The sequence below is a fragment of the Poecilia latipinna genome, unplaced genomic scaffold, assembly GCF_001443285.1.
Source record: "Poecilia latipinna isolate Pla-1442-1.1 unplaced genomic scaffold, P_latipinna-1.0 Scaffold1749, whole genome shotgun sequence".
Classification (NCBI taxonomy): Eukaryota; Metazoa; Chordata; class Actinopteri; order Cyprinodontiformes; family Poeciliidae; genus Poecilia; species Poecilia latipinna.
Window position 1 is genome coordinate 128,429 of NW_015114365.1, and position 11,745 is coordinate 140,173.

The window sequence follows — 11,745 nt, forward strand, 5'->3', positions numbered from 1 at the left end:
TCCTAAACCCCATTGGCTAAAAAAAAAAAAACCCTGGACCCCCAAAAGTCTCCAGCTTAAAAAAAAAAAAAAAAAAAAAAAGAAGATAAAGGAGCATATATGAGTCATTTCGACTCAAGTTTCATACAAAGCTCTACAACTCTCTTTTGCCTATACTTGCAAATTGAACGACACAAACTTGAATTACTACGCTTGCCCTTCGTATTACAGACCACCTAGCGACATACACGCCCTCCATAGCGAGTGACCTACATTGGGGCTAATTGCAAGTCCTGTTTATTACATATGCCCACACTCAGGCCAACTGGAAAGCTCTGAAAGCTCAAAAAGATCTGCGTCCTGGGAGTCAGGCCAGACTCCCCCGCCACCACATCACCATGGAGAGGCCCCACATCCATTGCGGGGGTGAGAATGGACTTCGGGGATCCTGGGCTCATTTATTTTGCTCATTCATCTATGTAGAGAACCCAGATTTTTTAAATATCTTTGGTTTTGAGTACAGGAATTTAGCCAGATTGTTTAATCAAACTGAAACGTGCGAGGCCCTTAAATACAAAACTAGGAGAGGCTGGAGAGATGAACCTTGCGTTTCAACTATAGTATAGCCTTCCTTTGCAACAGGTGCAAAAACACAGAGACAGACGCGAAACTTACCCGAATGAGAGTCTTCGAGAAATCAAATCCAATGAGAGAAGAAGGAAAAACAAAAGAGTCAGATTCGTTCTGTCAGTTCGGTGTTCGAACTTGTTTCAGTGCCTCCCTGCACGAGTTTGATCATTTGATTCCCAGGATCGGCGGTGTTGCCGTGGGGGGAAAAAAAGCAGGTACAGTAGCAGCTGGAGGTCTGGGAGTGGCTCTCACCTTCTGGACTTAACTCTTTCCCTTCCCTCGCCGAGCTCACTCAACCTGTTTTTGTAACCTGTTCCTGCACGGCGTGAAGCGAGCGGCCGCCCCTCCCGCTCCCGCAGCTCTGCAGCTGACAGTGCAGGAAAATCAAATCAAAGTGCAGCCTGCATACGCACCGGGGCTGCTGGTAAATTCCTCACGGAAACAATCTGAGAAGACAGTGTGAACTTGAATCTTTGAATCTGCTGCCTTTACCGGAGAATTTCAGGAACACCTCTTTTTTTTTTTTTTTTTCCCAACCCCTTACACTCATTGAACTAGAGAGCCATTCATAGGCAAATGAGCTGGCACTGAAAACAAAACCCCAACTGCAAGAGGTGGTTCATCCCTAAATCTGACCACATCAAGATTCGGATCATACTGACATTAGAGAAATACACACTAGAGCCAATTGACAGGTCTGAAAAATAACTATCTAAAACTTTTTTTTTTTTTTTTTTAAATCTCACTAGATTGTGTGTAGGCTCTGTGCGTAGGCTCTATGTTTATGGTGCTCCGGCCACTTTTTTAGGTTAGCTGCATGCTTTTTCAAAGGCAGACAAAAATAGGGGACGCATAACATCACAAATTTCTGACTGAACCATAAAAGAAATTCTGATTTTATTTAATTTATTATTATGCAATTGAAAAGTTGTTTTACTTTATTTTATTTTATCAAAAAACTAAAACTTAAACCGCAAATTCTTTCAACAAAGAACATTTCACGTGTTGGTCCAGTCAAAGCCCAGACTTAAATCAAATTGAGAATTTGTGGTAACACTAGAAAACCATTCACAGATGCTCTCTGCAAAGAGGAACTGGCAAATATTTGCCATTCTAAGCTGATGACAACAGAGCTCAGAATCTGCAGCTGCAACTGCTGTGAAAGATGGTTCTAGTAGAAATGACTCAAAATGACTAAAAATAAATGCACATGATCAAAAACTCTGTAACCGTTTAACTGTTCTGCTTTACATTTAAGCACTGCTTTGTGTTAAAATCCAAATAAGATGCACTACTGAAGATAAAAGTTGCAACGAGAGAAAGTGTAAAAAGTTACAAGTAGCCTATATTAATGCTTTTGCACTCTGTTAGCAGGACCTGGTGGTGATGGATAGTCGTATTAGTCACCTCATATTCTGACACTAGTATTGGCAAAGAAATGTAATAGTGTAGTCAAGATGTGCCACAATACCTGTTTAAAGAGAAAACCACTAATTCAACATTTACTGAAAACTTTGGTTTGTTTCTATAAGATAAACTATATTTGTAAAATATGTATCGACACAATATGACAGCTTGTAGCGCATTGCATTACCCCAAAGAGTCTCAGTAAATTTAAATAAATTTAAAATTACTTTTATTACTTAAAAAAAATTGCAACAAATCATTTTTAAATGACATTTTTCCATATGTGTCCAAGAAAACTCCCTTCAGCTCGTATAACTGTTGACAAAAATTACTTGCTCTCTCAAAATCACTTGAGAGAGCAAACAAAATGAATCATCTGCTTGTATTAATAGTGAATTTATCAGAGAGTCCTAATTATGAAATAGTGAAACCGAGACTTGGATGCCACCGAGTTCTGTTTCTGCTTCTCGGAGTGGGAAGTGAAATGATGTGGGGTTAAATAAAATGTCGAAGTGGGATGAAATTTCATTTGTACCTCTTTCTCAGACAGAGAAAAAAGTGTTGTTTTGTACCGATAATAGTTATCAGACGTGTATGGAGATTTTCTATTTATTGGTATTTTTCACAATTACACATTTGTCGGGTCGTTACGCTCGGTTGCAAAATGTCTCTGTCAACACCGGAATTTCATATCCCGATTTAAAGATGCAAAATGTAGAATCTGTGTATTCTACTTTTGAAAAAAAAAAATAAAAAAAAATAATTTAAATTCTGCATTAATATTCTTATTCTGCCAGTTCTATACCCAGAAGTTTTAGATGTACAAACCAAAGATGCTTCATTTAAACATTGTATTAAGTTAGCTTGAATTGAAGTCAACTTTTATTTAAATTATTGTATTTTTATTTTCATTTGAAGACATAGCAACATTAAACGGATAATCCAAAGCCTTTATTCTGGTCGTCTAGCCTTATTTTAACCTGTAAGCCGTCGATCCTCCTTTAAAAGCAGCTTCTGCAGGCCCTTTGCAAATTATTCACAGCCTTTGGGCTTTTCCATATTGTGTCCTTATTTTACAGCCACAAAGGTTGAAAACACTTTACTGTGATTTTGTATGACAAACCAGCACAGACTGGATACATGTTTTCAAATCAAAATCAGTTGTGCATGCAAATTAAATGTACACCTAATTTGTAAAAATAAATAAATGAATAATAATTAAAAAAGAGAAAACCATGCATTGTATTCCTTCCTTTGCACACGTGTGGAGTGCTTTGAGTTGGTCTGTCATAAAACCCTAATAAAAGTTCTTGCAGGTTGAAATCATAATGTGACAAAAAAGGTAGGAAAGTTCAAGGGGAAATTTTATGCTGCACTGTACATACAAGCCCCGTGATTTTCCCCTCTGAAAGGAACTCATTTAATAATTTCTAAAAGCCTGAGGAAATTAAACTAGCTGGTGCTTTGATGAATAATATGCAATGAATTGCAACTAATTAGGAGGAGTTTTTGTTGCTTAGAATAATTTATTTGAAGCTTATTGGGATCGACAGCTTCTGCATAAATTTGAAATAAATGTTACAATGCAGACTACTAAAACAAACTCTCTATGTGTTGATTTGCTTATTATTAATTGTAGGACTTACTAAAGTGAAGTAATGCTTTAAGTTTGTTAAATTATACACTTAAGGGTCAACCATAAATAAGATGATTCCAAATACATTTAGATGAGCGTTTTTTTTTTTTCTGTCTGTTTTTCTTTCGGAACTTCCTTCAAACAGAAACAATATGGCAGTCCCACCCCACATTGACAAGTAAAATTACGCCATCTGGTGGTCCAAAAAATGATGTTAATACAACAATCAGAGTCATTAATTGTGTGAAAACTTTACCTGCTCTGTTGTGAGAGAAGCCTGTTCTGCTGCCTGGTGAGAACTTTGGTGCTGCGGCGCCGACTCCTTGGGTGAGGACGCTGCGAGTTCAGGAGGCTCAGGAAAGGAGTCACAGTCAGTTACGCTTATCTCTGGAGTCATGTCATAGAAGTGTGGTGGAGGTAAAGGAAAATCCATTTCACATATGTCATGTGGAGGTAAATCCACATCTTTATCATTCGCAGAAGCCAGGGACTTCTCTCTGGACTTGTCCTGGTTTGTGTTTTTTCCCTGCTGCTTTTTGCCGCCATGCTGAGGTGTAGCATAAAGTTGTTGATCTTCAGATACTAATGGTTCTGGAGTGACTGATCCACGGCGTGATGAGTTAGGAGTCGCGAGCTTGTTTCTATCGTCCAAACTGTGAGCACGGTTCCTGGCTGCTGGTGCATCTTTCGAAGTTTCACTTGGCAAGTTGACCCACAGACCAAACGTGGAGAAACGATAGGTTTCTTTTGAATCATCCTGAACAGCTGGATGAGTCACTGTTTTTGTATCGAGTGACGTTCTCTTGGTCGTGTTCACGGCTTTGTTCTTCCCAGTCGCATCTGCCGGTTTACGTTTTGTCAAACTCTTTGGTGATTCTGTTTTTTTAGGGCCAGAAGAAGTCCCAGGAGGCGCAGAGACCTCCTTCACGTACTCGGCTGGGATATAGAAGGGTTTGGAGTCTTGGTCTTTGGAAACACGCCACCAATGATCATTGGTCTTGGAGACGAGGACGTACCTCTCGTTAGGTTTGATGCAGATGTGGCGGCCATCCTTCGCTTTGTACTCAAAGTCAAACTCCACCAACACGAACGCCATCTCCTCCTCCCTCCTGTGGAAGCTCAGTTACTTTGGTGGCAGCTCTAACATTTTGGAGCTGCAAAATAGAGGAAATGTGATGTTAGAATAAGTTTCAGAATGAAAATATCACCTAGTAGTACACAGTTCACTCTCCTACACTTCCACCTACCAAAACGAGTTTCTGTTTTTGCCCTGCTTTCACCTGACAATATGAACAACAACACACGACCTACGCTCTGGGGTTTGTTTATGTCACAGAACTTCCCCAGTTTGTAAAACTAAAAGCAGGCTACTAATATATTTTTAACTTTTCCATGTTTGTTTCAAGTCACAGCCACAAAATTCAATTCGTTTTAATGGGATTTTAAAACCATGTTTCCATCTGAGGCACTTATTGTAGCACTGGCTATAAGTTTACAGTTGTTGTAGTGTGCAGCCTCTACGGAGAGATTTTTAATTTTCTTTTTTAACACCTTAAAACAATACAAACAAGAATATGGTTCGGTACTACACAGTTGATTAGCCTATCACAATGCTGCTAAATGTGGGGTATCGGAGAAAATGTTGCTTTCACAGAGTCCTGTAAGGTCAGATGAGAGCAAAGAGGAACAGTTTGGCCAAAAATACAAAGAACCGCGTTTACTCAAAATCAACCAAAGCATATGTGCAAAAAAAAAACAAAACAAAAAAAAAAAACACTTCACACTAACTGTCAAATTTGGTGGTGAAAGTGTAACTATTTGAGCTTCTTCTGTAGCCACAGGACATGATCATCCATAGAGTTCTATGTAAAACAAAACCAACCACATAATGTGAGGCCGTCTGTCTTTCCACTGAAGCTTGGAGGAAACTGAATTAGGGAACAGGTCTAAGAGGGGCAGGAAAGGAGAGGCATCTTCAAGAGAGCTGTGCATAAACAAAGGTGTGCAATCCTCAATGAAGTGTTGCAATGTTGTAAACAACAAATATTACATAATTCCTTATAAAGCCTTTAAACCGAAACATTTACCCTCGGATTGACGACACAGTTTCACTACTTGTTGAGCGAACAAATATGCCAAAATTAGAATTGCAGGAAAAAACTAAAAATAAATTATCTTCTGAGGCCCTATCAGTCTGTAACATCACTGATGATGGCCTCACTTGATGCCATGCAAAAGTATTTACACCTCATTGGATATGAATACACTTGTCATGCTGAAAATTCAAACAAGGCATGGACTCAATATATTTTGAGGACTTCTTTGTGCTCGATCAACACCAAGTAGTGTATAACTGCATAGTCAAAGTAAAAGCAGACATGATAACTCCTGCCAAAGTTTGACTGTAACTGCAGTCATTTTTGCTTTATAAGGGATATTTACTGTTGTTTTGATTCGCTTTACATGTTCCTACACTTATAGCTTCACCTTTTTGGATGGTTTGTCTTTTTTTCCCTCTTACTTTTTTGGAGGATTCGTTTCTTGACTCGGTGCTTGATTTAATCTAAAGAATGCCGATTAACAAGGCAAGCCGAGATGGAAGATTCACTCTCCGTGCAAAGGAGATACACAGGAAGTCGCCTGCAAATGCAACCTTGAACCAAACTAACTAACAGACACAAAACAGCAGACTGTAAAGTGCTTGGCCACAAAACAGGAAGCCTGCACCAACCTTGGCTCGGCATCAGTGCGACGTCATCTGGCAATCTCAGTTTGTCTTTTTTTTCTCCCCCCTCTGCATTTAATTCATTAAACACTTGGCATATCCTGGGTGTTTTTACCACCCTCCTGAAGCAAAAACAGAGGCAGAAGTAACATTGTAGATGAAAAACAAGATCAACTAATATGAATAGTGTGAAAGTCCTTAAGAAAAAGAAGATACATTCAGAACAGCAAGTACTTTACAAAGAATTCTGACTCATTTTCAAAGATAATTCCTTCTAAAAATCCTTCTCAGTTTGACATATTAGTATCGTTTCACACGAGTCCCTCAGCAGTTGTCGCTTCAGTGAAGTGGAATAAAAAACAGAAAAAGGTTTCATTCTGGAATCTGAAGCTTTGAGGATTACTTGCATGTCTAATTGTCTCTACTTGCCTTCGGTTGCGATTTCTTTAAGTTTCCTTGTGATCAGATGAGTCACTGAAGGGGAAACAGCCACTCTGTCCAAACAAACTGAAATGTGGAGATGTGGAGTTGTAGAGCTTGAACCTGCTGCTCACAAGTGCTGTTTCTGCTCGACTGGCTGATTTCCTGTTCTGTGTGCCTTTACCGAAAGAGGCAAACTGTGAAACATCAGAGCTCTGAAAGCCACACGAAATGGGAAGTCTGACTTTACCCACACTTCCCAGTGAATACTTGGCATGTAAATTCTTTTTACGGCAGCGTGCTGACTTGGATTGAGCGGCATGCTGTTGAGTCAGTGTGACATAGCAAAAAATTAGCTTTTTTTTTTTTTTTTTTTATAGCAGAGCAGACGCCATAAAATTGTTGTGGTTGTTGAAACAGGAGTGAAAACTTAGTTTGTAATTCAGTAACAAGATAACAATTTTAAGCAATACCCAAAGGAAAACATAACTGAATATACTAGTGAGACTGCTAACTAATGGCACCAAAGATGTAAAATGTAGAAACCATTGAAAACTACATAAACCACATAAAACAATTCATGTCTGTTTATATCACAATTGAACTGTATGTCTACCTGTGTTGACGATCAAATCCGCCCTCTGCTGGAGGAGAACAGTCTTTGTTTTGAACTAAAACGATTTACATTCTGTGCTCTTAAAGTGCTTACTCCCTTAGAAGTTTGGTTTTGCTTTCTAGTCAAAAGTTTTGGTAAGCATATTTTAATATTAGACATAGATTTATTTGAGTAAATACAAAAAATGTTCACTAGGAACAGCAACAAATATAATTATTGATTATAAAAGGAAAACATGCCAAATAAATCAATATATTAGTTAAATAGAATATGTACAACAACCTCACACAAAAAGCCAAATAATATTTAGTGACTCTCTGTCATAAGGAATTTAAAATTATGACTGTCAATATCCTTAGTTCCCTTATTCCTTAAAACCAGGGTTGGCCCAGTAATAATCTTAAAAGGAAATAAAATATAAGCGACCCAGTTTTCAACCATATATTATCTGCCACTCACAATATGGCCACAGTAATAATTCATCCTTGTAAGTGCAACGAAAACCAATAGTTCTCTTAGAACAAAACTTTACGTCGTCTGCTGAGTTTGAGTAATTAATGATCAGTTTTTCATTTGACAGGAATAGGAGCCCTGCCATAGGCAGGGCATCAAAAAATTAGGTGAAACTCATGTTGTTCCTCTCCACGGAAATCTTTAGTAAAAGGCGAAAGATTTGTACGATCTGAAGAGAAACATGAGTGCATGATACTTAGAGGGCTCCTCGAGTCTTTATACTCCAGCATACAATTCACACTGACGGTAGCGATTAACCTAAACAGTCAACAACAAAAAAACAGAATTTAAACTTCAACATATTACAAGAAGCTGAAAAAAACGTCAAAAATATTTTAATATCACCACAGAATGCGCCAGAAAAGAGTTCTTATCTTAAATATTAACGTAAATAAACTGTACAACACATCGCGCAATGCATCATGGGTATCACTCCGCTTTCATCACAGCTACATAATAACAAAGTTCTGCTAGCTCATTAATAAAGCAAAATCAGCACGACTTATTCGAAAACCTAGAGGCGGACATGACGATTAAAACAAACTGAGAAAACGTTTATTTTATGATTGAAAACCTTTATAGACGGTTTCTAAAGTTAACGCATGCGCCGTATAGGAACTTAAAAACGAAAGATGATATCCGTGAATCGTGCATCTATGAGAAAAAGTGCGAAAAATAATGCCAAATTCTAGTATATTGCTGCACTATAATTCTAATACTTCTTAGGTTTATTTTATTCCGTCCGATTGACACCTATATTCTAGAACTGATGAAGCATCAGCAGAGAAATATTCACTCAAGATTTAAAAACGAATCTGTGCTATTATTTCAGCTAAATCTAGGACGATCATGGAGGAAGGGTAAATGAGAATAAATGCATTAAGGAGCAACTTCATCTATTCTTTTGTCTTTCTTGTACCTCAACTCCCTGCAAGAATCCCTTCTGACAGAATTTCAACTATCTGTTTCTGATTTTATGCAAGCCTTTTTCGGTTTACTTAGGCTTTTTGAGATTTTCGCACGTTTCTGCATTTCATATGAAATGTAGATTTTACTAGTTTCATTTTGGAAAAAAAAAAAACAGTGAAAAAGAAACATATAATGAACAGATAGTTTAACAAGATGTGCGAGAATAACAAAATGGCTAACCTTTTCCCCCTCTCTACTGTGTAAATCATTTAACAAGTGCAAAATTAAAGACTCCTAATACTGCTCTCTAAAGCAAAGTACACAATGAACAAAAATAAAACTACTTAAACTGAGTGAAACCTTTAACCCTATTTAATATTGGATGAACAGAATGGGCCTCTGAACATTATTTATATGGAGAAAAGACAAACAGACCAAAAACAAAACTTCTTGTGTAGAACATTTTTTATTACTTTGCCGAGTTAAAGTGGCACTATATCATGAGGCTCTGACTGAAATTAAACAGATGCAGTTCATTTTCAGTTTTGTGACAAAAGAAAAAGACAATTAAATACAACATAATGAACATTACATTACACAGATGACAAAGCAAGAACATATCCAGTGCTAGAAAAATTTACAGAATAAGTTTCTGGCAGGACATTTTGAGTAGTAAACATTTTAAATTAGCTGTGTTGGACTGCTGGTTTTATGCTGCATCAATGGCACTCTGAATTCAGTCCAGTTATACTTCAGTGTCCGTTTTCTCAACACTTCACTTGTAGAGCCAGTGTAAAACAGGCTCTCCTGATTTGGATTAACAAGCTGATATTATGGATTATTACTGAGCATCTTGGTCCACAAACCCTAGAAGGATTGATTGGCTTAATGTTAGCATTTGGTCTTCCATTTAAATACAAATATAATCTGAATTCCAATATCAAAAATAAGGCATAGTTCAGTAAAAAAAAAATGCTTCCCTTGTCTGATTTTTTACTGTACAAAAAAAAAAAAAAATTCTGTAAATGTTCAGAATTTCACGATGAAGGCTGCAGAGTGAAGACGCGGCAGCTTTTTGCTATTTAAGACATCCCAGAAACATAAAAACGGTTATTTAAAAAGTGTCTTTGTGCAGCTCCGTGCGTTTGCTTTCTTTTAGTTTAAATGGCCTTGACGTCGATGAGACTACCATGCTGGGTCCCCTGCCGCAGGGTCTTGATTCCCTGCAGCTTTCGGCCGTGAAGAGTGAAGCGAGACCAGGTGGCCAGCTGGAGCAGGGCACAGGTGATAGGCACAAACACCAACATGTAGAAACAGCCCAGACGGAGAGGCGGAGTCCCTGAGTCGGATGCAGACACAGAATCCTTCACAGGTGTCCTCTGGAAAATATCATAACCTGGGGGAGGAGAAACCCAGAGTTGAGGAAAACAATCCCTTTGGTGTCAACAAAGTGCAAATCTCAATCTGAGAATGTTCAGAAATTCTGGAAAGATCTTTTAAAATACAAGAAAGAAAGAAAAAACCAAACAAAATGGCTGCATTATAGTTAAACTTGTATCCTTGTTTAAGTAAGAAGTATTTAATGAAATTATTTTTGTTACTTTTAACAAAGCTGACTTGCTAAAGTTCTGAATATTTGTAAGTATATGCTCAATATTAGAGAGTTAATGACATTCATCTTCTTTACTGCATCATTGCTACTTGTATTCAGGATTTGAAGTAGCAATTACAAGATTACAGATCAATTTGACCTTATTAATTGCTAAAACAACTAAAACTTATACGTACTTGGGTGTTGGAACAGGACATTGATCTCAAACTCAAACAAAACAGGTTTTTAAATTGAATAAAGCAGACTATGACTAAGCTTCCTTGTGGAAAATGTAAGCTTAAAACCCCAATTTAAATCAGAAAACCAACCCATCTAGTAAATCCGCAAGAATAAACGGTAAATAAATATCTGGCCAGGATGTATACGCATTTCTCTTTTTAAAGTTGCTGAGTAAATATTCCACCCTGGAAAAAGAATGGTTCAAATTAAAAAATAAAACTTAATCAAATAAAAAGCCCCAAAGATGAATCTAGTTTTCCCAAAAGCTGTATGTAAAATGCTTTCGAGGAAGCGTGCGTACCTGTGTAAACGCAGAGCAGCCAGGTGCCGATGAGTGGGGCGAATGTCTGGCCCGGTTTGGTCAACAGGTTGACCATCCCAAAGAGGAGGGCCGAGGCGGCCTGCTGACGTCTGTTCACCACGTAGTCCTCGTCGACCAGATCGGAAATGACCAGCTTCAGCAGCTTGCAGGTGCCCTCTGTGAACACCCGGTTACTGAAACGAAGAGGCGGACGGTTAGTGACCTGGCGGGAATCCTTTAGGTGCGAACAGCACAGGTCAATCTTTCCTGGCGTGTGCAGCTTTCAAAAATGTGAAAACCAAAAACAAGCAGAGCAGAGAAAAAGCAGAAACTGTCAACGGTCAACTGTCGGCCATACCTAGCTATGAAGATGCACAGCAGATAAATGTGGTCAGCCCCTGCAAGCAGCATAACCACACTAAGTCCCAGTTTGAGCATAAACAGCCAGCGGATAACCTGGTAAACGCCGTAACGCCGGCACAGTGTCAGGAAATACAAGTTGTTGAGGTGGGGGGCAACGTAAGAGATCCCTGTGAGGGAGCAGAAGCAGAGCTGCATCAAAGAAAAAAATACAAACTGTGCAAAGAAACAGAAAAAATGATAATGTGCTCGGTTTTAACCACAGCTGAGGTAGAAGCTCTCTAACAGCACCAACTAAAACAGGCATGCCGAAGTGAGAAATAAAAATGCAACATTTTTTATTAGGTTTTAATATGACAGACCAACACAAAGTGGTTCATAATCAAAAAGAGGGAAAGATTTTCTTCTGAAAAGAGTG

The 11,745-nt window shown here is 38.3% G+C and overlaps 2 protein-coding genes across 3 annotated transcripts in view; both read right to left on the reverse strand.

The window, feature by feature from the left end:
- The window catches only part of arhgap27 (Rho GTPase activating protein 27), a 35,008-nt gene extending 28,509 nt beyond the window's left edge, over window positions 1-6,499 (reverse strand). The window contains exons 1-3 of one of the 2 annotated variants that reach the window (XM_015060846.1): window positions 6,384-6,499; window positions 3,909-4,806; window positions 655-666 (exon numbers count right to left, since the gene is read on the reverse strand). In XM_015060846.1, the coding sequence (XP_014916332.1) occupies window positions 655-666; window positions 3,909-4,748 (852 nt within the window). In that variant the 5' untranslated portion in view covers window positions 4,749-4,806; window positions 6,384-6,499. The remainder of the gene's footprint in view (window positions 1-654; window positions 667-3,908; window positions 4,807-6,383) is intronic. The other variant, XM_015060845.1, reaches the window with a different exon arrangement.
- Window positions 6,500-9,824: 3,325 nt separating this feature from the next.
- LOC106965004 (transmembrane protein 180-like) lies at window positions 9,825-11,739 on the reverse strand. Its single transcript, XM_015060848.1, has 3 exons — window positions 11,326-11,739; window positions 10,968-11,161; window positions 9,825-10,231 (listed from the first exon to the last, which is right to left on the reverse strand). The coding sequence occupies exons 1-3, from the start codon at window positions 11,523-11,525 to the stop codon at window positions 9,996-9,998; spliced, it is 630 nt and encodes a 209-aa protein (XP_014916334.1). The 5' UTR covers window positions 11,526-11,739; the 3' UTR covers window positions 9,825-9,995.
- Between the last annotated feature and the right edge of the window lie 6 nt (window positions 11,740-11,745).